The sequence below is a fragment of the Gossypium hirsutum genome, chromosome D11, assembly GCF_007990345.1.
Source record: "Gossypium hirsutum isolate 1008001.06 chromosome D11, Gossypium_hirsutum_v2.1, whole genome shotgun sequence".
Lineage (NCBI taxonomy): Eukaryota > Viridiplantae > Streptophyta > Magnoliopsida > Malvales > Malvaceae > Gossypium > Gossypium hirsutum.
In genome coordinates, this window is record NC_053447.1 from 6,917,038 (window position 1) to 6,944,125 (window position 27,088).

The window sequence follows — 27,088 nt, forward strand, 5'->3', positions numbered from 1 at the left end:
CGAAGTATTACTCACTAAAATCCTATTAATGGATTGATGGTTGTTATTTATGTCAAGACTGAAATTTCAAATTTCGACAAGTATAAGGACTTAAAATGATTCAACGGGAGAATATGGACTAAATCTACAATCATATGCATAGCACATGATTAGCACTTGAACTTAACTAAATGGATTTAACTGCTTTTGTTTGGGCCATGACTAGAATTTTAAATTTTGAAAAGTATAGACACTAAAATTGACTAATTGGAAAAGCATATGGATTAAAATTGATCAAATTAAAGTATAAAGACTAAAATTATAATTTCTACAAAGTACAGGAACCTATAAATATAATGCATGATTAAGACAATTAGAGAGAGAGAGAGAGAACCTATAATGCATGAATTAACCCTAAATTTGATATTATAACATATGTACAGGAATATCAAATGTAATATAAAATACACAACAAGAAAATAATACGAATTTATGTAAGGGTAAAAATTTAAAATTGATACAAATCATGATATGATAAGAAAAAAAGTAAGATATATAATAACACGAAATATAAATCTTACAAACAATTATTGAGCCATTACAATGAAATCAGAATGTCTTAACTTGTTGCTGCTCTTTTTCTATTTTCTTTGGTCTTACGTTACATGCATCCTATTCTTTGATCATTGTCATGCATTTGAATCTGCCTAACTTTCAGCTATATACAATATCAAATATTAGACTTCAATACTGAAGTAGTATGGCCAGACAGTTTTAAAAAACCTGTACCAACCATTCAACCTATTACAACCAAGTGTCGCAACAAGGCGAGCTGCTTGATGTCATTCATCTTTCATGGAGAGTTCATGTCTTTTTTTCTGCCCAACTTCCACAAGCAATGTCAAAAGAGCTTCACACACTTGGGCTGCATTTGCTTCAGAAGGGTCATCCCTCAAGGATGAATAAACCATCCAGGCATGATCTAATTTCCGTTTTGGGCGCACCACAATAGATCCTGGGACTTCTGCATCACAGCGTGCCACAAGCCCATCACTCTGTTCCTTATACCTGACCAGCAGCAATTGGGCACATGCAGCCATGGCAGCACCGAGGGGCATGACCACAGGTAGTCTTGCAGGCTGGCCATCAGAGAGGGGAGCCATCATAGGTAGCTCCGCATGAGCAACGCGAGATAATGTTGCCAGTACGGCAGGACTGATGCTAGCTTCAGTATGGAAAGAGACAACTGGAAGCTCCTTTGGCAAATGGTGTTTCTGCAAAAATTCTTTCCTCCTCTTGTAAGTCAAGTCTTCCATAGCTTGCATGTCCCCCTTTACAGTTGGAATGTTTCATATGAAGATTGTCAGAAAAATAATTTGCAATGGGCTACAAATTTAAAAGATCATGCAACTAGACTTCCACCAGAAAGTAGACTCATTTCAGACAAAAATCCTTCCATTGAAAAAGAGGTAACGATCACCAAACCATCCAATGAATGTGCTGAGTTCCTCTCATGGTAACTCAGAAGTCACAGCAAAGTAATTGCATATGATCCTGCTGTCAATTATTTATGGACACTCGAGAGCAAAGAAACTGTATAAAAGACTACTTGCATACCTTAAGCACTTTACAAATTAGAATCTCCATAAGCTTCCGTAGATTAACATAATCACCAAGCTGGCCTTCTCTCAAGATATCTGAAGCTATAGGACTTCCACCGTACGGACTCTGTGCTAATGCCAACCCAGCAACCTTATCTTTCAAGTCAGACCAATACATAGATAGAGCAGCCGCTACATCTACTCCCCCTTTGCTATGTCCAAGAAGCAAAACACGTTTTCCGGAACCCCAATAAATTTCCTCGATGTAATCTTTTATCTCTTTGGCATTTTTCTCAACTGAAGCCTGATTAGTGACTGTAATGTTCAGCGTAGACTAAAAAAAAACCGAACTGTGTAACAGAAGAGTAATTAAATATACCTCACTATGAATCTTGGCAATATGACAAGTCAGACCCATCTTTGAGAAACTTGTTTTTGTACTGACAAAATAAAGAGGCCCATGGTTGCTGAAAAGACCTGACAAATATGACAATTGCTGGAAGTAAGCAATTAAGCAACATAGAAATACTGAATTAGAACTTCTAAAAAGAAATTAAAACAACATAATACCAAGATCCCGCAGAACATCTATGATCTTTGTCATGACAACTAATGCATCAAACATCACCATTCAAAAGATAATGTTCAAGGTTAAATTTTGAATTTCAACTCAAGAGTCAACTTCAGCGTTTGTTCCATTTTAGTATACTTTAGCTAGAAGTTTGCGTAACTGATGTTTAGTCAGTTCAAATCTAAGGTAGAATTTTAATCGCTTTCTATAACTATATAAAGGCAAGCAATGATCAATGAACCTACATTCTTGATTTCACCTCTGAAAGACATGACGTGTTCAGAGCTGAAATGAAAATAGAACATGCATATCCTAGGCCTGGAAGTCAAGCTTCACTAAGGATTTTGTACCGCTGTTTCTGACAAGGTTTCTTGTTCCCTAAAATGTTCAAGAAACAATATTTTGGTGTTTTAACCTGTTTATACAAACCTTTAGTTAAAATTTGGTATTTTCCAAAAAATGAGTGCTGTAAGAAATAGTGCCTATATTCTAATATCTACTTGAGCATATCAGATTCAATCCCCCTACAATTTCACCACTTTTTTCTTTCTCTCAAAATGCCTAGAATGCGAATACGGTTGTTTTAAGGAGGAAAATTTACAAAGGTACCTGGAACCAATAAATAAACCATCGAGCTTGGCAGTTTATGGAGACCATGCCTGAAAAAGGAGAGACAACTAATCAAGAATTGCAAAACCATGCTAGGAAATAGTACTCACATAAAAATATGCTAAGCAGCCATTTTACCTAATATTTTCAAGAATTTCTGTAAACCTCCCAGTTCCATCTTCAACTGATGGCATCTCCGGAGCCCGTTTCAGCCATCCAATATCATTTGCAGACCCACGAACAGTACTCCTTGCTCTTTCAATAAGCCTGAGCATTTTTTATATGTGTCTATATAAAGACTGGAACAATTCATTACTCCTTATAATACCCAAACTGAAATTACTTCTGGCACTAAATAAGAAGAAAGAAAGGGGAGGAAGATTATTCAATATATTGCAAGAAATTTAAATTACAAATAAGTATGCTCAAATGATAAGCAACCAGTCATGAATGAATTAATCCAACCCCTCCTTTCCCCACCTTTGCGCAGAAAATTGTAGTGCACGGATGGATCATTAAAACTGACAAACTGAGGAACTTCACCACTTAAAAATTGTAAACATTTTGACCTTTTAGCATCCCGTGTAATGACTACTATTTTTTAAAATCATAAGTATAGGATAATATCTTAAAATCACTATCTATTTTCACAAATTTCGTTATAAAAGAAATCCATGATTAAGCATATAGGAATAAATACCCTTGAAAAATGGAAATCCCATTTCGCCTCGTATGATTTGATTGTGCAATTGCACCATTAATTTCAGATGGATCTCCAGTGGAGGTCCTTACTACAGGATTGTTGGCTGAGGCAGTAGTTACATGACAAGAGGATGCAGACAATGTTGAGCTACTTCCACTTGAAAATGGATGATCATTAATTACAGAATCCTTAGTTCGCCCTGAAGAAGATGTTGATATTTCTTGCACACGTACAATGGAATCCCTTGAATCTCTAAAAGCAAGTTTCTCTGCAATATTGCCAAAAGAATTGCAATGAAGTCGTCCATAATTCATGGGTTAACACAATGAGCACAAGGAAATAGACCAAAATGAAATGAAGAACACAATAAGCTAGTTCAGCACAGAAATGATATAAGCAACTCTTAGAGGCTTCCAGGAAAGAAAATAATAAAAAGAGAAATAAAAATGGAACTTCTGTAGATAAATATTGAATTAAAAAAATGGAAGAAATCAAGATGAAAAGAGAGACCTTACCAGAATAACCAGAAAAATAACCAGCCAAGTAGTTAGTTGTTTGTGCAAGATAAGAAGCAGCTTCATTTAAAGCTGGTAAAGAGGTGAATAATTGAGGAATAACCCCGTCATTTCCAAGACCATCATTTTCAGCCTGAAAATAGGGTTGTTGTTTTTGTCGTTCAAGACAAGTAAGATCAGGTCTTAATGTTATTAACAAAGATCTATAACGCCAATGTAACGATGAAAAAACAGAACCATAACACCAAGATATGAAATACGTTATAGAATCTGGAATTTTGTTGCAAAAGATATCAAAAGAACTGCACAAAAAACAATAGATGAAGAAAAATAAGAAAAAAGCTATAATATGTTTTTAATTTAAACAGATACCAGATCAAGCTAAACACATTAGCAAATTAACCTCTTTAAAACCAGGAAACTTCTTGAAACCTAAGTATTATACAGATACATACAGCACATTCCCAAAAAGAAATAATACCTATACTCTGGAAGCTGAAATCTATGTCGCTCGGGCTTTCATTTTTCTTAAAAATACTTGTTTAAGTGTCCATCACATAGTTAGATATCCGTATCGAATATGGTCCTCTAAACATAGGAAAAATTGAGCATATCCTGAGTTCAGATAAAATAGGCTTAAATACTTACCACCGACCCTGTCCTTGATTCTCCATTTCTGCACCTTTCAGCTGTCCTCATTAGAATCAAGCTCTAAAAAACCAATTAGAGGGGGGGGGGAAATAACACGTTAGCTCCTTTAAAAAAAGACTGGAGAAGAGCAATCAAGCTTATTTAATCTAAGCTTGGGGCAGAGGACTCCAATGATAGAAAAATCTGCTTCCAAATTAATTTCACTGATTTTCAAAACATAGATCGTTCTCGTTGAAATATTGGTTGGACAACGTGTTCAAATTAAATGATTAAAAAGCAAAATGTAGAAGAGAAATTGAAGAGGAAATCAATAACCATCAGATTATTAACGATAACAAATATATGTTTTAGAATTCCATTCTAGAAACACTTACCTAAATCCTTACTGAAATATCAATTATCAACGAAATTTTTGCAGCAATAGGAATTTAGAAATTTGATTATATTAATGACTATCGTAGATTCGATTATTTTCAACTCGTTTGAATTGATAAAATTTCTTAACGACAAGGAATAGAAGAGCAAAAGCAAACCAAAATACCGAATGGCGAATGCGAAAGAGAAGAAGCTAGACGATGTCGTTTCATCTCGCTGTAGTGATACAAGGCCGTGGAGGGAACGAATCTCAAGGAAAACTTGTTCTTAGTTGAGCCCATATCTATCTTCGCCGCCTATAAAGCATGGTTCTTTATTTCAAGGAAAACTTTTATTTAGTTGAGCCCATATCTATCTTCGCCGCCTATAAAGCATGGTTTTTTATTTCGGGTTAGATTATATTTTGACCATTAAAAAAAATAGATAAATTAATTTTTATATATTTTAAAATGTATAAATAAATTTATTCGTTAAATTTTATCTATTAAATGATCAGGTGACATAATAATTTAATGGAGAATTTACTTTGTACGCTTCAAAATATATAAAAATTAATTTATCTGTTTTTTCAATAAAGGGGTCGAAATGCAATTCACCTTATAGGTGCTTTCCTGATAATTTTACTAACATAGGTCACATTATATCAAAATTTAAAAAAATTTTATGGTCCACATTTTTTTTTGGGTTTTTTAGCGAGGAAATTTAATATGTAATAGCTCGTTTTCAATGAAATCGGAACAGTGGTTTCGGGATAATAAATTCGAGTCAGAAAGAAAATTATTTTAATATTATTGCATGGTTTGCATTATGATAAGAATAACGTATGAAAATTTCATTAAGAAATTTTTATCGATTACATGTCTAATTTAATAAAGGACCAAATTGCTTAAAATGCAAAAGTTGAGTTCTAGTAGCTATAAGTATCAAATAGCTATGGAATTCAAAATTTGAGGTCCTTATATAGAAATTAGACCATTAAGTGGAGTTAGTAGATAAGTATGATGATTCATCCATTGAAATTTAATTAAAGAAAAGGATGAAATTGGAAAGTAAAAGATGAAAAGATGATAAATTAATAAAATAAGAAAATATCATCATTTTCATCATCTTTCCTAAATAGAAAAACATGGAAACTCTAGCTAAGAGAAAAGAGCTCAAGCAAGCTTACTTAGCTTAATTAGGTAAGTAATCTTGTTCCGTTTTTAGTAATTTTCATATTTTCGAGATCGTAATAGCCTAATCTAACTATTTTGGGGATTAGTTTGCAAATTTATCAAAGTATTAAAGTTTTGCCATGGATGAATATGCATGAATTATGAAATTTTATGGTAGAAATAGAAAGGTTGTTGATATATAAACAACTTTTGTAAAGGAAATTTTCATAAAATTGTGATTTAGGGACTAAATTGAAAAGATGTAAAATTCATGGAAAAATTCTAATTTTTGTGAAATATATGGTTGTAATTTTTATATGTAAAAGTCGGTTAGCCTTGGAATAAGGATTAAATTGCATTAATTTCATTTTTTTTAGCCTAGAGATTAAATCATAATTAATCAAAAGTATGGGGGTAAAATGGCAATTTTGCCTAAGATGTGAATTAGACGGAATTGAATGTGAATTTTATTAAATTGAGTTAAATTTACTCGTATACATCCGGATAGACTTAGTTCGGAATTAGATTGAGAAAAACAAAAAGTATCAGAACAATAATCTACGAACACGAACATTGTTGAGGTAAGTTCGTGTAATTAAATTGTGTATATTTATATGTTTGAACGGGATGTTGTATACATGAATTGTATAAATGTTGTATGTATGAAATTGATCACATATCCGATAATACCTGATAAATAATAAGTCTTGCTTAGATAAATGAGATTCGATGGATACAGGGTTCCCGAATTAGTTGTGGTCCTGCATATGTTGCGGACACAACATAGCTCAAAAAAGCGTTCTGTTATTAGCTCTCATGAGCATATTGAAATTTGGCCCTCTCGAGCTTCCCGTTATATGGTTCTTGCGAGCTTCCTGTTAATAGCTCTTCGGAGCATCCCGATCGGTTGTAATCTTGCATGTGTTGTAGGTACACCACAGCTCTTATGAGCGTCCTGTTATATGGCTCTTCATGAGCTTCCCGATTAAAGGCTCTTTATGAACTTCCTAATTAATGGCTCCTCGGAGCTTCCCAATATGGCTCGCTTGAACTTCCTGATAATAAGCTATTTGGAGCTTCCCGTTAATAGTTCTTAGGAGCTACCCATTATTGGCTCGCATGAGCTTCCCGTTATACAGCTCGGAAGAGCTTCCCGTTATACAAACCGGATAAGCTTCCCGATACATGGCTCATATGAGCTTCTCGTTATATGGCTCGAGAGAGAGCTTCCTGTTTATGTGCTCACATGAGCATTTCCGAATATGAATTGACGGATTACAGATTTGTACACTTCAAGTGTACTACCCGGGTATCCATCGATATTTTAAATGATTCAACGGACAAAATTCTTATATGAGAAAATAAATGAATTAAAAGTGAATCATTACCCATATATACATGAAGTATATAGAATTGATATATGAATATAAGAATTGGAAAGTTATGAACATGGAAACTTGATATTGTTGAGCTTGTACATGTTCCTTGACATTTATATGAAATATGTGTCTGACATGGTTGATGAGGATATGTGCTACTGCTTTTGGCCATCTTGTTTTAGTATGTTTTATATGCTTACCTTAATTTTGATTAAATGGTAAGTTAAATTTCTTATTATACGAACTTACTAAGCATTATACGCTTACTCTGTTTCTTTTCCCTGTTTTATAGTATTCGGAAGTTTGTAAAGGTTGGAGGTTGGTCGGAGCATCATCACACTATCCCTCAGCCTATTTCAGTACATATAGAAAACTAATTTTTGGTTATAATGGCATGTATAGGTTAATTAGAGAATGTTGGCACACGGGTGTGTGACTTAGCCATGTGACCCAAGTTAGTAACCACCCTAATTTGAACACAGGCTGGGACACGACCGTGTGTCCCTATTTCGAATGTCCACACGGTCTGAGACACGGGTGTATCTCTCGACCGTGTAAAAAACACGGCCTGGCTACACAGGCGTGTGTCCCTTGTACCTTGGAAAATTTTTGAGATTTTACGAAAAATTTTCTGAGTTCTCGGTTTAATCCCGACTTGTTTTAAATGTGTATTTTGGGCATTGAGGGCCCATTTAAAGGACAATATGATTAATGTCAGATATGAATAGTAAATGATATAAATTAACTGTATTTGTTCTGTAAACTCCAGTAATGCTTCGTAACCCTATTCTGGCGACAGATATGGGTTAGGGGTGTTACATTTATTGGTATCAAAGCTACGATTTAACTAATTCTCAAACTAACATAGCAAATACGAGTCTAGCTATACATGCCATTTTATACTCTGTGATAGCATGATATCTCCCTACCATTTTAAATATGTTTTTCATATAGTAATGTCATCCAACCGAGCTGAATCTGAAAAAGTTGAGAGCAATGCTCAAGCTTCAGTACAAAGAGCAACATCTAGTAGTAGAAGGCCTGTATCTAAGGGCCAATGAGGAAAGGCAAAAGAAGCCTTCTTCCAAATGATGAACAAATGGTTTATAGAATTTGTAAGTACAAATCTAGCTGTACAACAACCTCCCCCTCTTGTTTCTCAACCGGTTCTCGATATGCCACAAGGTATAGAACTTGTTAGAACTAGTAAGCCTCATGTAGATAAAATCTGTAAATATGAGGTCGAAAAATTCAGAGCAACAGCTGAAGATGATCCTGAAAGGGTCGAATTATAGTTAGAAAATACTATCAGGGTTCTGGATGAATTATCTTGTACATCGGTCGAATGTCTAAAATATGTTGTATCCTTGTTAAAAGATTCAGCTTACCAATGGTGGAATACACTGATTTCCGTTTTGCAAAAAGAACAGATTACATGAGAATTTTTCCAAACTCAATTCAGAAATAAATATATCAGTCAGTGTCAGAGAATGCATCCCGACCAAAGTCACAATGTGTAAGCGATTTGAAGAAGGCCTGAATGAAGACATAAAGCTGTTAGTTAGGATTCTGGAATTAAAAGAATTTGTCATATTGGTCAATCGAGCTCATATAGCTGAAGAGCTGAATAAAGAAAAGAGACAAGCCGAGCTGGAAATCAAAACTTCAAGTAAAATATTTGCTAGAAAGTCATATCAGTCGGCCTCAAAGAAGTCAAAGAAAGATTATGACCGTTCTGTTACCTCTGCAGGATATTCTGGGAAAAGTAAGAGCTAGAACACCCCTAACCTTTATCCGTTACCGGAACAGGGTTACGGAGCATTACCAAACTTTACTAATTAAATACGGACATTTCCCAACTTTTGTTACACATATTAAAAATCAATTATATAACACACATATTATCCCTTAGATGAACCTTCGAGGCCCAATATTCACCTTAGAAGTGAATCGGGACTAAACCGGATACTTAGGGAATTTTTCCCAAAATTTCAAAAATTTTCTTAGAAGCAGGGGACACATACCCGTGTCTCTGCCCGTGTGAACAAAAATAAGCCATTTTAAGGCCACTTTTCTCACCTATTTTGACATTAACTTGTACTCAACATTCACATACACCAATATATCCCAACCAAGCAATCAATACAAGCTAAAACATGTTCTCAACATGACCTAACATCACAAATATTTCATTTACTTATACCTACCTATTTAACTCATTTCATTGATTTATCAAATTCTACTACTAATTATATGTATACAAACATTTAACATTCACAACGACAATTCAAATTATTTCATTGCCAAACCAACCCTATACATGCCATATAAACCAAAATTTACATTACAAAAACTACCGGAATAAACTGGATAGTGTAGCTTGATGTGTTGATCCAATCTTCTGACTACACGTTAATCTACAAGAACATTAAACAACACGAGTAAGCTTAATAAAACTTAGTAAGTTCAATAGGTTAAACATTGATCTTATTGAACTTAATATAATATGATAAATTAAATTATAAATAAATCATACATTTTTCCCTGTCAAATACAACATAATCAATAAACACACTTCCTTCAGATCAATATCAATAATAATTTATAAATCTTTCAATTCAATCACATAAGCCTTTTACCATTTTTTATTGAATCGAAGAATGACTTACGGATATGAGTACATCGTTCTTTTTGTGCCATAGTCCAACTATGGTCTTACATATGCATTGTCATGGCCCTGCCGTGGTCTTACATTTGTAGTGCCATAACCCAATTATGGTCTTATCATCAGAATGTCATAGCCCAACTATGGTCTTACACATGTATCTATATTGCCATGGTCCAACCATGGTCTTACATTAAAGGTGTCATAACCCAGTTATGGTCTTTTCATTAAAATTCCATAGCTCATTTATGGTCTTACATTTAAATATTACCATGGTTCAACCATGGTCTTATCCGTCAATTCATTATTTGCCACGGAATGATCGTACTCAATCCTGCGTTCTACTCGTTTTAAACATTCAATTCAATTTTCATACTTCTACAATAATCTTAATTTCAACAACAAAACATGAATAAATATATTATACAATTCCTAAATTGACAAATAATCATGAAAGTTTAACCATATGAACTTACCTGGGTTGGATTGTAAAATTGATAATAGTTCAGAGACTACTCGGCTAATTTTCCTTTTTCTCATTGATCTACGAGCTCTTGATATGAAGTAAAAATATAAAAACCAGCTTAAGAAGCTCTCTAATGGCTGTTTTTGGCTGAGAATTGAAGAAAAATTACCTTGAAATCTTTAGATTTCTTTTTATTTAAGCTTAATTTTACCAAATTTACAATTTTGCCCTTAAATCACCTAATTCCAAGATTTTTTTCTGCTTATGCCGCCTCAGCCATTTCTTGGGATACATCCATCAATAGAAAACGGGTCCGCCAAGAATTGCTTCATGTGGGAGATGGATTATCAAGTGAACCATAATGGTGAAGAAGGAAGGTGGGAAGATTTTCTCCATGTTGTATAAAGTCAAAGCGGCTCAATCCTGTACCTTCTAAAGTTCTTGAACATCCAAAACTTTGCCACAAATGGCTTTCATTATATTGGATAGTTCAATTATACAAGACGTCACCTTCTTGGACATACAACATCGTAGAGCAACTGGTAGTAAATCTTGCATCAAGATGTGATAGTCATGTGATTTTAGCGAATATAGTCTTCGATCTTCAACATTAACACATCGAGATATATTTGATGCATACACATCTGGAACCTTTATATCCTTCAACACCATGCAAAACAGTTCTTTCTCCGTCTTGGACATTGAGAAAATAGAAGGCGGCAACTGATATTTCCCATTCGGAAGTGGATTGGGATGAAGATCAAGCCGAATTCCCATTTGGACTAAATCAAGTCGACTCTGAAGATTGTCTTTTGATTTTTCGTCGAAATTCAAAATTGTACCCACAATGTTCTCGCAGACATTTTTCTCAATGTACATAACATCAAGATTGTGCCGTAAAAGGTGATACTCCCAATAAGGCAACTCAAAAAAAATACTTCTTTTTTTCCACAAGTCCACCTCATTAGGATCGTCCTCTTCATCAGAGTCATCATCAGCTTCATCATTTGATCTTCTATTTCTTTGCGTGTTTGGCGGTTGGTTCATCTTCCCATAAATGAAATTCATATCTTCCAACATGAACAAGATTTCAGAGCCACTGGTCTGCGAAGGAGCCTCTCTGAACTCTTCAGTGCCGTCAAATACATAACTTTGAAATCTAAATTTATGATTTTCCGGTAACCACCGACGATGCCCCATGTAAGAGAACTTCTTCCCATTGTACAACCATTGCGAACATGTTTGTGCAGCACAATAAGGACACGCATAACGACCCTTGGTACTCCAACCGGATAAATTGGCATAAGCGGGAAAGTCATTAATGGTCCACATCAAAGCTGCACGTAAATTAAAGTTCTCATTTCTTAGCACATTGTATGTCTCGACACCAGCCCATAATTGTTTTAACTCTTCAATAAGTGGCTGTAAATAAATGTCGATATCATTCCTAGGCCCTTTCTCCCTAGGGATAATCATAGATAAGATAAGGGAAGATTGCTTCATGCAAATCCACGGAGGCAGATTGTAAGGAACAAGCACTACTGGCCAACTACTGTACGCAGTGCTCATGATCTTGAAAGGATTAAATCCATTAGATGCTAGCCCAAGCCTCACACTCCTAGGATCGTTTGCAAAGCTTGGAAATTTATTGTCAAATGATTTCCAAGCTAAAGAATCTGTCGGATGCCTTAGTAATCCATCATCGATTCGTCTATCATGGTGCCACGTCATTGACTCCGCTGTCTTCGACGACATGAAAAGCCTTTGAAGCCTTGGTATCAGCGGAAAATACCGCAAAATCTTAACTAGCTTTTTTCTAGACTGTGCATCATTTTCATCATTGTTCCCATCTTCTGTGTTTCTACTTATCCAACGGGAGTGGCCGCATACATGACAACACTGTTGGTTTCTCCGATCGCCCCAATACAACATGCATTCATTTGGGCAACTATGAATTTTGTTGTACCCAATGCCTAAATCTTTTATCATTTTCTTCATATCTTTGCATGACTGGGGGATTTTTGCAAATGGAAACATTTCTCTCAAAAACTCTAACAGCATTGTCAACAAGTTTTCGGTCTACCCTCCCAAACATTTTAATTGAAAAAGACGAACACAGAAGGACATTTTTGAAAATTTTGATCCTTCATACAGTTCTTCGTTCATGTCATTAAGTAGTGCGTAGGACTTTGCCGCTTCTCCATTCGGCTCTTCATGACGTACACTACTTCCCGGTTCGGTAAAAACATTTCCACCAACATTACAATCATCAGATGCCACAAAGTCCGCCGGGAACGACTGGACACCATGATTGTGCATATTAAATGCATCCCGCAACATACCTTTCATGTCATCCCCTCTATCAGACTGATGGTAAGCAGTATCAGGATAAGATACATCCATCCTTGAAGAGGAAGTACTAGGCGGGCATTCTCCATGAAATAACCATTGTTTATAACCCCGAACAAACCCATCAACAATTAGATGCTTGTATACAACCTCACGATAATGCCAGTTTATGTTGACACAATTCTTACAGGGGTAAAGAATCATGTTCTCTTGGCTTGCGTATTGAAATGCAAAATTTAGAAACGTCTGTACTCCATTTCGATAACCGTTGCTTACCCTTGACAAATTCATCGAAGACCGGTCCATTTCTTAATTATTATTGAAGTCTGATTTTCACCAGAAATTACAACGTTCAGTTCTTCACTTATAAGTATAAATGAGTTAGGTAAGTTATGTAATGTATTATGTAAGTTATGAAAGTAATGTATTATGTAAGTTATTTAAGTTATGTAATAAGTTCTGTATTATATATGTAAGTTATTTAACTTATGTATTATGAAATTTTATCTTAATAATATATAAGTTATCTAAACTTAGAAATTGATGTGTAATTAGAAATTTTATCTTAATATAATATAAGTTATGTAATGAGAAATTAATATTATCTAAGTTATGTTATTAGAAATTAATATTATATAAGTTATGTAATTAGAAATCTTATCTTAATATTATATAAGTTATCCAACTCAATTATATAAGTTATCTTAATATTATATAAGTTATGTAAGTTTATGTATGAAAGCTATGCAAGTTATGTAATGTATCAATTTTATGTAGGTAGGTTATGCAAGTTATGTAATGTATCAATTTTTAAAAATATAAGATAAATTAAATAAATATATATAATTAATAAGTTAAAATAAATTTTAATAATAGATTATAATACATAACCTCACCATAACATCACCGTTACAGCCTTGCATATTAAACATTTAAGTTATTTAAGTAATGTAAGTTATAAATTTTAAAAATATATTTATTAATAAGTTAAATTAAATTTTAAAAATATATTTATTAATAAGTTAAATTAAATTTATTAATAAGTTATGTAATTTATGTAAACACAATTGCTAATTCATTGACATTCAATGAATTAATCGATCAAATTATTGTATGAAAATGATTATTAAACACTAACATTCAATCAGTTAATCGCATCTAACATCGAAAGTTTATTAATTTAGGAGTAAATTTGATAACTCATTTCTTTGCCAAAATCGATAAATTTTTCACATTAAACCGAATAAACTAATCGCCCATAATTTATTCAAATACTCAAAAACATAAAGTGCTTTAAGAATTAGCATAATCCGAAATTTAGTAAACTCTGTAGATTGTTTTTGTTTGGGTAAACAGTTCGTGGAGACATATCAAATCATAATTTAAACATCGCAATAATGTAATCAGGTAGTTGCAAAGTTACATGCACAAATTATAAGTAAACAGATACCCATAGGTTCAAAACCAAAAAAGCTTAATTAAAACTCCCTTTTAATACTCAAAAAAAATAAGTAAACTATTAAGCTAAAATATATCAAAATCAGAAATTTAAACATTTGGATGTGTTTTTGTAAGAAAACTATGTAGGAAACATAGGAATAAATACCTCAAATTTCCTCAAATTCGAAGCAAACTTCTACAAAAAAAATAACAAAACACAACTAACTTAATTAGTACCAAAAAAACAGGAAAAAATACAACAGAAGTAAACAGAGGATTATTTAACTACATTTAGATTCAAATCAATGTATCAATTTTAATTATCACAACAATCAACTTAATATGAATTGATAAAGTAACACTCAATAATTGAATTGTACGATTCAATCAATTGAAATGAAGGTTAATGTCTCAACTCTCGAGTAACTAACAAACACATAACCCGTGGCAGCATGCATTCTCATCCAATAATAATTTTTTGTAACTACAGCCAAACAATCAATAACAATCATTCTCATCCAATAATTTTTTTTTGTAAAGTTTGAAAGGTAAATAAATCTTATACCAAATTCTAATGACAAACATGCTGAGCTAAGCGTGATGAAAGAAAAAAAGAAGAAAGTTTTTAAGCTCTGTACTAATAAAAGCTCTGTAGTCTGTACTAATAAAAGCATGGCAAAAGGAACAGTATCTACAATTTCTTTCTTTAATAGATGGTAAATTCACTAATTGAAAAGCACCAGTTTTTGCCTACTGCTCCTTGAAGATATACAAGTATATACTGCCTGAAAGTAAAATATAGTGTAAGAACTAGTCCTTAAATTTTAGATTTTTGTAGTTTTCTAATAAGGTTAATGAAGATTTAGTTGACTTGGGGTTTTTCATCACTTCATAAGAAAAGATAAGATTCCCTCGGTTTTCACGGGAGGCAAACAAACATAGAACGAACTAAGAAACCCATCTAGCCAACATCCTTATCAAGAAATCAAGATATCAATCAAACTGCTCAAAAATTCAAAAGGCGAATCATAAAAGAAAAAAAAATCGTTACCATACCACAAGAAAAAAGAGAAAAGAAAACCTGGGTTTTGTTTGTTTAAGCAATAAGTTGGATTAAGAACAAGAAAGAAAACTGAAACAATCCGTATGAAAAAAGGAGGCAAAAATGAAAGAAAATAACAATCCGTATAAAAAAGCATGCAAGCAATATGATGAGGATCAACATAAGCATCTGACTTATGTACTTAAGAACTTCATCGCTGAAGTCAAAATCCTCATGCAAATCTCCCTCGTTCACACTCAAGGAAGGCACTGAATTTCCCAGAATCGGAACAGGTTATCAACATTTAGTCCTACTATATCAGAACAGGTTCCAAAGGAAGGCACTAAATTTCCCAGAACCATCCATGACTATCAAGTTCCCAACCTAAAGACCTTAAAACATCAAAACAATACAACATCAAACATAGTGAAAACATGGATTAAAATAAAAAACCAAAATTCTTTTAGACATTACAATAACAGTAACATAAAACAAAATTCCTTAAGAACATAAAAATAATACAGCATCAAACATAAGTAAAACTGGGTTTAAAGTTTAAACTAAAACTTAAAACTTTGGGGCTTCATAATAACAAAAAGATAAAATTCTTCAACAGTTCATAACATAAAAATAATACCTTTGAACAGTACATAACATTTAAAAAGAAAACAAGAACAAAACTTTGGACAACATAAAACATAAAATAAGATGTTTTTAAGTACACAAGAATTATCTGGTTGATTTGCAAGCCATAGTATAGCTCGAAAATTTCAATTCAAATGAAAACTAAAGTTGGCTTACCTTGAACTTGTTTATTTGAAGGGTTTGGGTCGGAAGTTGCAGAAGAATCTAAGTGAAGAGAAGTAGAGAACAACAACAACGCGTCGTGGAACTGGAGCCTGGGGGTGGGTTTTTGATTTGGGGGAAAAAAAAGGGAGGAGGGAAGGGGTTAGGGATTTTGAAGTCTGAATTAAGGGCTGGGTGCGGGAAAGGAAGGGGGAAAACTAGGCTAAGCAAAACGACATCGTCTTAGTTAATAAATTTTAAGTCCCTGAAATGAAACTGTGACGTCCAGCGGAATTTTTAATAGACTATTGCGGCGATTTTAGCCAAAACCCCGCTAAAGATAATCTTTTGCGGTGATTCTGAGAAAAACGCCACTAAAAATTTAAAATCCTTCATGCAGAAACGACGTTGTTTTTGTTTAATTTTTGATAACCTTTTGCGGCGTTTTTAGTAAAAACGCCGCTATTTCATACCATCTACGGCGTTTTGGATAGAAACGCCACTAACAACCAACCAAACGGCGCCGTTTTCTGTAATTTCTAGTACATTGTTGCGGCGTTTCTTGTGAAAACGCCATTATTCTTAAATTTTTTCAATTATTTAATAATTTTATAAAATTTACATTTGATACATTAATATGCCATTATTTTTAATTGTTCAATTTTTTAAAATTGAAATATTGTTCAATTTTAAATTTGAATTATGATGGAAGGCATTTTATGTGTTATTAAAAATTAATTTAATTTTGGTATCTTAAAATTTAAATAATTCTATTATTCTGCAAATTTAAAATTTAAATAATTCTATTAAAATTTAATACTTAAAATTTCATTATCTAAATCCTATAAACCATTATAACCCTTATATCCTAAAAACCATATACAGTAGACCTACGACCCTAGATCACATACCCTAAAAAATAAACCGTATACCCACAAACCCTAGACAATAATTCATAAAATTCTAAAACCTAAACCCTAAACCCTAAGCCCTAAACTACGAGGCCTTATTCACTAAACTTTAAATCCAAAACCTATAAATCATAAACCCCTAACTCGTAACTCATAACCCCTAACACACCTAAACCCTAGGCCCCAACCCTTAAACCATAAAACACAAATTAACCATAATGCCTAAACCCTTAACATATATCCCCTAGACATATTGAATCATAAAACATTAACTATAAACCCCTAAACCCTTAACCCTTAACCCCAACCCTTAACCCTTAATTAAACCCTTAACCCTTAAACACCAACCTTTAAACCATAATACATAAACCTCTAACCTATATCCCTTAAACCTTAAATCATAGAACATATAAAAATTATAAACCCCTAAATCCAAAACCTATAAATCATAAACCCTTAACTCGTAACTCTTAACCCATATCCCTTAAACATATTGAATCATAAAACATTAACTATATAACCCCTTCCCTTAACCCTTAACCCCAACCCTTAAACCATAATCCATAAACCCCTAACCCATATCCCTTAAACCCTAAATCATAGAACATATATAAACTATAAATTTTAAACCCTGATTCATAACATATATATAAACTATAAAGTGTAAGCCCCATCCATTAAAAAATAAACAATAAACATAACCCTTAAATTTATAATCCCCAAACCGATAATGCCTCTAAAGCTCAACAACAAAAGACTAAAACTTTTTGCGGCGTTTTCACCAAAAGCGCTGCTACTGGTTGACTATTCCGGCGTTTCTAGAAAAACGCCACCAATTTGGAGAAGCTCAACATGAAAACGGCGTCGTTCGACTTAACTATTTTGTGGCGCTTTCTGAGAAATCGCCGCTAATGCTTGACTATTGCGGCGTTTTCTAATAAGCACCACTAACGTCTCTAAAAGCTATATAAAAACGACATCGTTCTCTTAACAGTCTGTGGCATTTTTAGACAAGCGCCACTAAAGCCCTAATGCTAAATAAAAAACGACATTGTTTGCTTAACAGTTTTGTGGCGCTTTTATAGAAGCGCCGTTAACTATTAAGAGTTTTGAGGCGTTTCTATGAAAGCGCCACAAACGACGCAAAAGCTCAACAAGAAAACGACGCCATTTGGCTTAACTCCTTTGCGGCGCTTTAGAGGAATTGCCGCTAATTCCTCTATTTTGCGGCGTTTCTAAGAAAGCGCCACTAAAGTCTCTAAAACCTAAATAAAAAACGACTACGTTTTCTTAACAGTTTTACGGCGCTTTGTCAAAAGCGCCTCCAAATCTTGGCTATTGCGGCATTTTTCGATAATCGCCACTATCGTCTTGAAAAGATAAACGAAAAACGGAAACGTTTTCTTAACAGTTTTGCGGCGCTTATGATAAAGCGCCGCTAATTCTTGATCGTTGCGGCGTTTTCCAGTAAGCGCCACTAACTTTTCTAAAACCTAAACTTAAAACGGCTACATTTTCTTAGCAGTTTTTGTGGCGTTTATGATAAAATGCTGGTAATTCTTGACTATTGCGGCGTTTCTAAAGAAAGCGCCACAAATGTTGAAAAGCTCAACAAGAAAACGGGGTCGTTTAACTTAACTCCTTTGCGGCGCTTATTCGAAGCGCCGCTAATGCTTGTCTACTGCGGCGTTTTTTTAAAAGCGCCACTAATATCTCTTAATCTAAAAAAGGGAACGGCATCGTTCCCTTAACTCTTTTGCGGCGCTTGCTGTAAAACGCCGCTGTTGATGACTTCTTGCGGCGTTTTTATTTATTCGCCGCTATAAACGCCGCTAAAAACCTGCACCCTCAATACTCCACCATTTTCCTTTTGTTTCTCCCCCACATTCTCCACTGCTTCATTGACGAAACTTGCCCAGCTAACTCCATTGGTTTTGGGCCTTAAGCCTGTCCCTACATTAAAACTAGTCAACTGCCCAGTCCCTATACTTTTACTCACTTCCGTGAAATTTGTGATTGGTGCACTATCAGTCTCTTTTAAATCGGCAATAAATTGAAAATGTGATCCCTGCACAATTGTCTTTTTATTACTTTCCCCAATTACATTATTCTCCCTGATTTCATTCTTCCTCAAAGGATGCCTAGGTTTCCGGGCAACGATCATCCAAGATCCACACGACTCTACCTTCCCCCTTCGATCAAGGACCTCCAGTGCCAGATTCTGCACAACTATATTGGCCTCATCATCATGTGACGTTGGGTTTTCTCTCCTAACTTCTGGGCAAACCTCTTTCGCATAGCCAAAAATACCGCATTCAAACACACATTTGGTAGCCCTTCATACTCAGTTCTTTAAACTTTGCCTTCAATCCTTATTTTCGACACTAATGGTTGCCTGAGATCAACATTGACCGTCATACGTGCAAATCGACCCGGAGCTCCGTTGTCAGTGTTCTCATCTATCTCGATCACATGTCCAATTGTACTACCCACTGCCTTCAATAAGCACTTCTTGTACAAAGCCCCGGAGAACCCTGGAAGACTTTCCGTACTACCACTTGATGAGGATAGCTTTGAGCCGTCAAGAAAGACGTCGACCATGGTTGCACCGTTAAGTATTGCCTGTAAATTACCCATGGATCCTCCGAAAACGCCTTAGTATAGTCCTCCATTACTTGAAACTTAACAAGATAATAGTCATTTTCTAACTCCATCAGTTGAAACGCTCCACTTGGCTTCCATAACCCATAATCTTATTAGTCAGCACTCAGCACACTGAAGCCAATCTTCCTACCAATTAATTTCATGATAATGGACTTGGACATACTTCTTTGAATCAACGTATGAACTCTCTCAGAAAACTTTATATTCGGGAGGCCATCCACCATCTCAGTAATCATAACACCCTATTTTAAATCAATCGTCATCTTCATAATCTTCCTCGCCTTTGTTATTTCTATCCCAGCCAATAAGCTTATCCTTAAAGGTGACCGGGGCCTCTTCTTCTCTATCCACCGCCATGTCCCCAACATCCGAGGGATCATCTTCCCTTTGCCTGACTTTCTTCGTCGCCCTCCCTAAGCCACTCTTTCTTGCCGCCTGACTTTGCATGATTTTAAATCAGATTTTTTAAGGTATGTTATTTAATAGAAAACATTCTCTTTTGTTGTTTAACCTTAATTGTAATAAAGATTCTACATTATAATTGGTGTATTATACTGCCAACGCTGATTTTCCCATTATCAACCCAGACTTCTCTGGCAACAAGAACGCATACATTTATGCATCAACTTCTTCAGGTTCAAGGCAAATATTGAAGGCTCATTTACTTGGTACATACTTTGATATTGTTACACTTTTAGGGTATACAGTTTGAATACAGAGAGATGTTATATTATCATTTTGGATCCTAAGAAGAAGAATGCAGAAACCGATGCACTCCCTCCGAGCACTTGAACTTCCCTCTTGGTTTTCATGGTTACCTTGTATGAAAGAGGATTTAAGTTGGGTGTTTGATCAAACTGTTTGAACCCGAGCTACAATCACGATCAACAGCATTACAATTGAGAGAATCAAGGAAGATCTGATTTCTTCCTCCAACTGACCTCTGGTTTCTTCATTAGGTTTTTCTCTCTTACCACTTCGGAACACCTCATTCAGAAGTGATTGGAATTTCAATACGAGCTCTGTGACTTTAGCTTTTGCAAAGTCCAATATCCACTGCAAGATGTCATTGTCTGGTTCTGCTTCACCGCTAGAATTCCCAGGCCTTCCATTTTCAACTGTAAGAAACACAACACCAGGGAAGGGAGTGTCGAATCATACAAAATAAAAAGAGCATTCATAATATGCTATTGCTATCAGGAACAGACCTGCAGGGAGAGGCAAGTCAAGGAGCTTCCGAACCAACTCGTTGTTCTTTATAGCATCCCAAACAGCTTTATCAGATGATATTGAAACGACCAGCCTCTACATGCACATCGATTCAATTTGGCAAACAAACAAAAAAAAAAATGGTCAGAAGAACTTGAGGAACAATATCTGGTAAAACAAATATATGCAAAACACCTTGACAGATGGCTCAGTGAGGAGCAAGATGAAGCCATCGTAAACTCTACCAAGACCTTGACATAGCAACCCTCTCGAGTGACAGCTGTCCAAAAGAGGCTTCAACCATTTAAATTCTGGTGTAGATGAAGAAATCCCATGTATGTAACTGGTCCACAAAACAAAAGCGAAATTGTATGAAGCGCTCCAAGGGAATAAGTGATAAGCATAAATTTCTCATATAAGAGATGCAAAACTACCAAAATCAACACAGCAAGCAGAAAGTGAGAAATCCCACTCACTTGTGGAGAGCAGCTAAAGCAGTTTCAACTTCTGGTTTGGATGGAACTGGTCCCAAAATAAAATTATTGAAGGACCCAGTTCCTATTTTATTTTCATTTCCATCTACAACTTCTAGTCTTTTGCAAATTTCATTTTGACAGGAAGAAGAAGAAGAAGAAGAAGAAGAAGGTCTAAGTGGAGAAGCATAATTGGATGGGACTGAAAGGTTAAGATTATGTGAAGAGGAAGAAGAAACAGCAGAGAGAGTAGTGGAAGAAGAATTTAACTGAATCTTTGGAAAGTCGATGTGCATGGTTCCTCCTCCCATAGTTCTGCTAGCTAGTTTTCTGTAATCAAAAGTCTGGTTTTGTTTGGATAAGCCAAAGCCTAGCTTTTGCAAGGCACCCTATAGTAAGATCAAGATTTTAGCCCTTCCTTTGGTTTGACTGAGATATTATTCTTGCAGATAATTTTAAAATTTCATATGTAATTGTGATACATATTTTATATAATTATACATACGAAATCTTGATGTTACTTGAATTGTGTACATGTATATATTATTTTGAATCAAATTTATACATGCAATCAGTAAATTTAAAATAGTATCACCTAGTGATTGTAAAAATTAAACTAAAATCAAAATTTTATTCCTACAATTAAAATAAATTAACGGCCATGTGTCGCATTATATATCAAATAAAAAATTCTATATAAATTTCAGACTGATTCTAAAAACAAAAACTATTACGATTTACTTCAAATGTAATATATATCTTCTTTCCTTTGAAAAGAAAAAAATAATGTAAATAGTCTGTGATTTCGAAAAGGAAACACAGACAAATCACCATAATTCAATTTTCTAACTTTTTAAAGATTTTTTTTTTGTTGTTGAATAATGAGAAGTCCTAAACGCCCTTATCTAAGACTTGTGTTGATTATTCAGCCAGCTCCCACATCTGCCATCAGCAAACTCCAGCTTCCAGCAAGTGAATCTTCTAGTATCTGCAGTTCTCACGGGGGCCCTCTTTGAAGTGCCTCGCTACAAAGTCAGCATCTCTGTTTGCCTCCCGTGTCACATGCCTGATCTCCCCTCCCCCCCCCCTTCCTTTATTATAATGAATTCGAATTTTTTAGATTTGATTAGTTGATAAAATGTAATTATATCGTAATTTATTTAGTTCACATATTTAGTAATATATATTGTAATTATATTATAGTATACATAGGTCTTCTAAACTTATAAGGTTGTAAGACTAAAACAGTTTGAATTCAGAAGAAATGATAACTCAAAACGGTTCAAGCCCTAGAAATAATAGGACACATGACATTGTCCCCTTTTCTTTCTCAAATTTTATCATAATGCTCACCTCCTTATCTCTCCTTTTCTCCGTAACACCCCTTGCCCAAGCTAAATTGATATCTTGAGCGACGAATGCCACATTTGGCATTAAATTACCTAAATATCAATCACTAACACTTAAAAATGTATTAGGTTAACATTCAAAATACTATATTTACTTTTTCATTATCAAACACCATGTAATTTCCAATAATGTCATTTAAGTACAATTTAAACATAACACAGTACATGTCATTTTTAAGTCCAAAATCATATCCCAAAAGAGTCTTGAAATTTTGAGAGTCAGTATGATCCCCATGAAGAAGTACTCTTCGTAGCTTCTATCTATTTCTTTTACCTATGCGTTTAAATGTGTTAGCCTACATAAATAGTTTAATAAGTACTCAACTAAATTCAATCTTATCATATATGTATAATTTATAAGTTTTTAATAATATTTATTCACACAGTTTCTTTCACTAATATACTTAAACTTTTAATACATTTTCCAAAATATAAAATCATTTAAATTAGCTTTATAACTTATAACTTTTACTTTAACGCATATAGTCACTAATCAACTTTTACATTCACATATCAAAGTCTTTTTCTTAAATTACTTTCATACAACATATTTGATATATCACACATATATCACTTTGTATCGTTTTATGCATTCACTTTGAATCACATAAACACATTCGTTATATTTTTATTTCACATGATCACTTTATTCACAACACTTAGCACTTTACATTTCAATTTACTATCATTAATTAAGTACTTTGTTTTCTTATAACTCCACCTAATATTTTATTTCACTATTTTAAAACACGTAGTAATTTTTGAACATTTTCCAATTTCATCTCCAAATTCATGAAAATTTAATATTTATTTTTATAACATTTTGATATCATTATTCACGTCATTTAAACCTTTAATCACAATATTCATTTCATGTATTAAATTTTACATTCTTTACAATTTAGCCCTCTCTATAGTAATTTCACTATTCTACATCTATTCATTTATCCATCATTGACAAATAAATAATTTTTCACTCCTTATACTTTCATCCTTAGTTTCATAAAATTCACTAACCGCTAAATTATCACTTTATCATTTATTATATTGCTAACATACTTTTAATTACATATTCACTACTAAATTCAATATACATATTCAATATTCAATAATCATAATTATATATTATTTAATCATTTCATATTAAAATTTAAATACTCAAATATTCAAATTAAAATAAACTAACTTGAATTCAATTAAGTACTTATCTATTTTTTTCATTTTCCTATGCTTTCTTTTCACTTTCTCCTTCTCCTCGTTGCTGTTTGTTATCGTCCCATACTAAAATAATATATAGAAACATTTACGTTTTGTTTTGTTTTTATTTCAATTTCATCATTGTTTTTCACCAACCAATCAAATTTCAACAAATTTCAACAAGTTTCAATCCTTAGTTACCATATTTTCCCCTAAGCTTTATGCCTCACTAGCTTAGAGATTTTAATCCATTCATTATGTCTACAAATATCAACTAAAATTATAAAATTACATCTACATCCTTTTCTCACAAAATGAGAAAATCTTTAAACCCGTACTTTTCACCACCATTCAATTTCCAAATTATCAGAAAAAAAATATTAATTATTATAAAAGTTATTGTTAATACTTGAAAAAAACTTTAAATAAATAAAGAGGTTTGTTTAAAAAAGTATTCAATAATACAATGTTAATAAAATTAACAAGAGAAATAATTATTTTATGCATTTTAATCTCATTGTTAAAATATTTAATTTCACTATCATATTATTTTAATGTCCATTGAAACCAATCTCAGCATCCAAGTATATAACCAAATGAACACTAAAAATATGAAAAAACACAGACCAAGTCAACAAAATAAAATATAATCTTTATAAATATTGACAATATTTTATCTTTGTAGATATAAATTTAAATTTTAAACTTTATTATTTTTAAATTTAAAATTTAAATTACTATTATGCATTATAAATAAACACACAATTATATTTTATATTAAGAATTAAATTACGACTCTATGTCTCATTAAATCTTCACCTTCTGCTTCCCAACTTGGAACGTTTTTTTTTTTGGGGGGTTATTTTTCTAACAATTTTGACTATATAATAAGTAATAACCCTCCCTGGGGCTTCTCGGTTCTCAAGGACGTCAATGGATTATGTAACTTCGAAATGAATATTATGAAACAAATTGCTCGTTATTAATAAGCCTTTTGTTTCCAACACTTGTTCCCCATAAAACAAAGTTAGCGTCGTCCCTCTCCGTAGGAAAAGGCAATGGAAAATCACAGTAAAAAAAAATGGAAAGACTGACTGATTCGTATACAAGGCCAAGAAGGAAACATTTCCAGATTCGGAGCTGGTTATTTCGTTATTCATTTTTGTTTTTTGTTTAAGAATTTCTTTCAACCTTCTCTGTGTTTTTTCCCTCTTACATTGTTAAAACACATGCAGGAAGTTTAAATGTATCTGATGATTCGGTGTTTTGGTTTTTGTTCTGTAATGTTTTGATTAGAGATGGATGAAAGCAAGGGACCATCACATTACGTAAGGCTTACAAAGGAAAAAGAGCCTCTTGAAGAGATCACCCCTGGAGAACTCAATCAACCCGTCCAAGTTCCTCAGGTTGGTAGTATTTCCATTCCATTGTTATTTAATAATCATTTTCCTTTTTATTATAATGAGTTTCTGTTGATATAATCTCGGATTTGGGGTTTGTAACGATAACCCATTTCTTTTAGTTCATTTTTTTAGATCTAGGTCTGAGTATGGTTTGAACAAATCAAGTTCTTTTTTTGTTTTTGGCTATTTGAAGTGGTATGGCATGGTGGGAAGCCAAAGCTTGATAATTTTATATATATATATATATAGTTAGTGGTACATAGATGCCTTGAATGTGGGCAACCTCTACCTGAAAGCTATGAGCCACCTGCTGATGAAGACTGGACAACTGGAGTTTTTGGCTGTTTTGAAGAAACTGAGAGCTGTAAGAGTCCAATTAATCTATCTTCTTGTTTTCATATAGTTACTATCATTCCTTATGATTTCACAGTGCTGCAATTGTTGGATGCTTATTGCAGGCGTGACGGGTCTGTTTTGTCCATGTTTGTTGTTCGGGCAAAATGTTGAAACCTTGAGAGACGATATAACAAGGAATGATGCATGCTTTTGTCATGCTTTATGTGTAGAAGGCGGGATGGTGATTGCAGCAGCCACCTTATTCTTCCACGGCATTGACCCTCAAACATCATTTCTCATTGGTGAGACCCTGGTTTTTGCTTGGTGGTTGTGCGGCATCTACAATGGCTTGTTTCGACAATCCCTGCAGAAGAAATATCATCTCAAGGTATACCCCCCCCCAATCTAGAATCTATATAGGCGCATAAGCAGCTATGGGTGTTAGGTGATTTGCTAAGTTGTGGTCTGCGTTTTAACTGCAGAATTCGCCATGTCATCCCTGCTTGGTCCACTGCTGCTTGCATTGGTGTGCCTTGTGTCAAGAGCACAGGGAATTGAAGAACCATTTATCTGATAACGTCTATATGCAAATTAAGCCACCGCCGGTTCAAGTAATGACCTCTGATGGGCAGAAACAGGAAGAGCCTGCACCAGCCTTACCTCCATCTACAGTACCTAACGGAAATGATGAACAACCAAAATTGGAGATAACACCAGTATAGGATTGATTTCTTTCTTATCAATAATTATTATTTTTTATCATTAAAAGAAAAAAACTAGTAGGAAGGAACTCATTTATGTCTTTTATTATCGTTGCAGCAATTCATCTACCATTTTTTTTTTGGTAAATGTATGAAAACTACCCGTATTTAAACTACAATCACTCTAAGCACTATATTAGATGGCTGTGGGAAGACGGTAAAACTTGGGTTCAAATTAAAAGTTATAGCTGCCATACCATTCACTAGTCGATTTCTTTCACGAAACATATATTTGAGATCAATTTCCTAATTATTAAAAATTATTCTTTTGACATTTGATAGGACAGTATTGTCGTAATCCATCTCACCAATTTCCACAAACAAAGTCTAATGCTGCCAAGCTGTTACAAAGATCACTCTTCTTATCATCATCTTCCTTTCTAATATCAACCCATCATGATACCCCATAATTCAGCCTCAATACTACAGATCCCTATATT

The 27,088-nt window shown here is 33.8% G+C and overlaps 3 protein-coding genes and 2 long non-coding RNA genes across 8 annotated transcripts; 2 read left to right on the forward strand and 3 right to left on the reverse strand.

Annotated features, from left to right (window-relative positions):
• Positions 1-511: 511 nt before the first annotated feature.
• On the reverse strand, positions 512-5,310 carry LOC107922845 (uncharacterized). Of its 4 annotated transcripts, none has more exons than XM_016853033.2 (9): positions 5,171-5,310; positions 4,627-4,689; positions 3,979-4,280; positions 3,461-3,731; positions 2,899-3,027; positions 2,761-2,810; positions 1,960-2,057; positions 1,597-1,884; positions 512-1,310 (listed from the first exon to the last, which is right to left on the reverse strand). In XM_016853033.2, the coding sequence occupies exons 2-9, from the start codon at positions 4,650-4,652 to the stop codon at positions 822-824; spliced, it is 1,653 nt and encodes a 550-aa protein (XP_016708522.1). In that variant the 5' UTR covers positions 4,653-4,689; positions 5,171-5,310; the 3' UTR covers positions 512-821. The 4 variants fall into 4 exon arrangements, with proteins under 4 accessions (XP_016708522.1, XP_016708525.1, XP_016708521.1 ...); XM_016853036.2 differs by having other exon boundaries at positions 3,979-4,111; positions 5,171-5,309; XM_016853032.2 differs by lacking the exon at positions 5,171-5,310 and adding an exon at positions 5,004-5,162.
• A 3,069-nt stretch (positions 5,311-8,379) lies between these two features.
• LOC107923099 (uncharacterized) lies at positions 8,380-16,547 on the reverse strand. Its single transcript, XR_001691521.2, has 5 exons — positions 16,301-16,547; positions 14,624-14,653; positions 9,895-9,954; positions 8,926-9,073; positions 8,380-8,812 (listed from the first exon to the last, which is right to left on the reverse strand). It is a non-coding gene; the product is annotated as an uncharacterized lncRNA (long non-coding RNA).
• A 2,768-nt stretch (positions 16,548-19,315) lies between these two features.
• On the forward strand, positions 19,316-21,692 carry LOC121223689 (uncharacterized). Its single transcript, XR_005921007.1, has 2 exons — positions 19,316-20,330; positions 20,448-21,692. It is a non-coding gene; the product is annotated as an uncharacterized lncRNA (long non-coding RNA).
• LOC107923095 (uncharacterized) lies at positions 20,450-22,004 on the reverse strand. The gene is made up of 4 exons (XM_016853304.2): positions 21,546-22,004; positions 21,265-21,412; positions 21,069-21,165; positions 20,450-20,978 (listed from the first exon to the last, which is right to left on the reverse strand). The coding sequence occupies exons 1-4, from the start codon at positions 21,851-21,853 to the stop codon at positions 20,713-20,715; spliced, it is 819 nt and encodes a 272-aa protein (XP_016708793.1). The 5' UTR covers positions 21,854-22,004; the 3' UTR covers positions 20,450-20,712.
• Positions 22,005-24,962: 2,958 nt separating this feature from the next.
• Positions 24,963-26,898, forward strand: LOC107923695 (cell number regulator 6). Its single transcript, XM_016853868.2, has 5 exons — positions 24,963-25,291; positions 25,445-25,554; positions 25,801-25,915; positions 26,010-26,275; positions 26,370-26,898. Exons 2-5 carry the CDS (start codon positions 25,447-25,449, stop codon positions 26,607-26,609), a joined length of 729 nt encoding a protein of 242 aa, XP_016709357.1. The 5' UTR covers positions 24,963-25,291; positions 25,445-25,446; the 3' UTR covers positions 26,610-26,898.
• Positions 26,899-27,088: the final 190 nt, after the last annotated feature.

Excerpts from the sequence above, each read along its gene's own strand:
- LOC107922845 (XM_016853033.2), bottom strand. The coding sequence starts at position 4,652 with ATGGAGAATCAAGGACAGGGTCGGTG. Across the intron at positions 4,281-4,626 it reads AATCAAGGACAGGGTCGGTG|TTCTTTTGATATCTTTTGCA; the intron begins GTAAGTATTTAA and ends TTTTTTGTGCAG. Across the intron at positions 2,058-2,760 it reads GGTTTATTTATTGGTTCCAG|GTCTTTTCAGCAACCATGGG; the intron begins GTACCTTTGTAA and ends CATATTTGTCAG.
- LOC107923095 (XM_016853304.2), bottom strand. The coding sequence starts at position 21,853 with ATGGGAGGAGGAACCATGCACATCGACTTTCCAAAGATTCAGTTAAAT. Across the intron at positions 21,166-21,264 it reads TCACTGAGCCATCTGTCAAG|AGGCTGGTCGTTTCAATATC; the intron begins GTGTTTTGCATA and ends ATGTGCATGTAG. Across the intron at positions 20,979-21,068 it reads TGACTTGCCTCTCCCTGCAG|TTGAAAATGGAAGGCCTGGG; the intron begins GTCTGTTCCTGA and ends TGTTTCTTACAG.
- LOC107923695 (XM_016853868.2), top strand. The coding sequence starts at position 25,447 with ATGGATGAAAGCAAGGGACCATCACATTACGTAAGGCTTACAAAGGAA. Across the intron at positions 25,916-26,009 it reads TTTTGAAGAAACTGAGAGCT|GCGTGACGGGTCTGTTTTGT; the intron begins GTAAGAGTCCAA and ends TGCTTATTGCAG. Across the intron at positions 26,276-26,369 it reads AGAAGAAATATCATCTCAAG|AATTCGCCATGTCATCCCTG; the intron begins GTATACCCCCCC and ends TTTTAACTGCAG.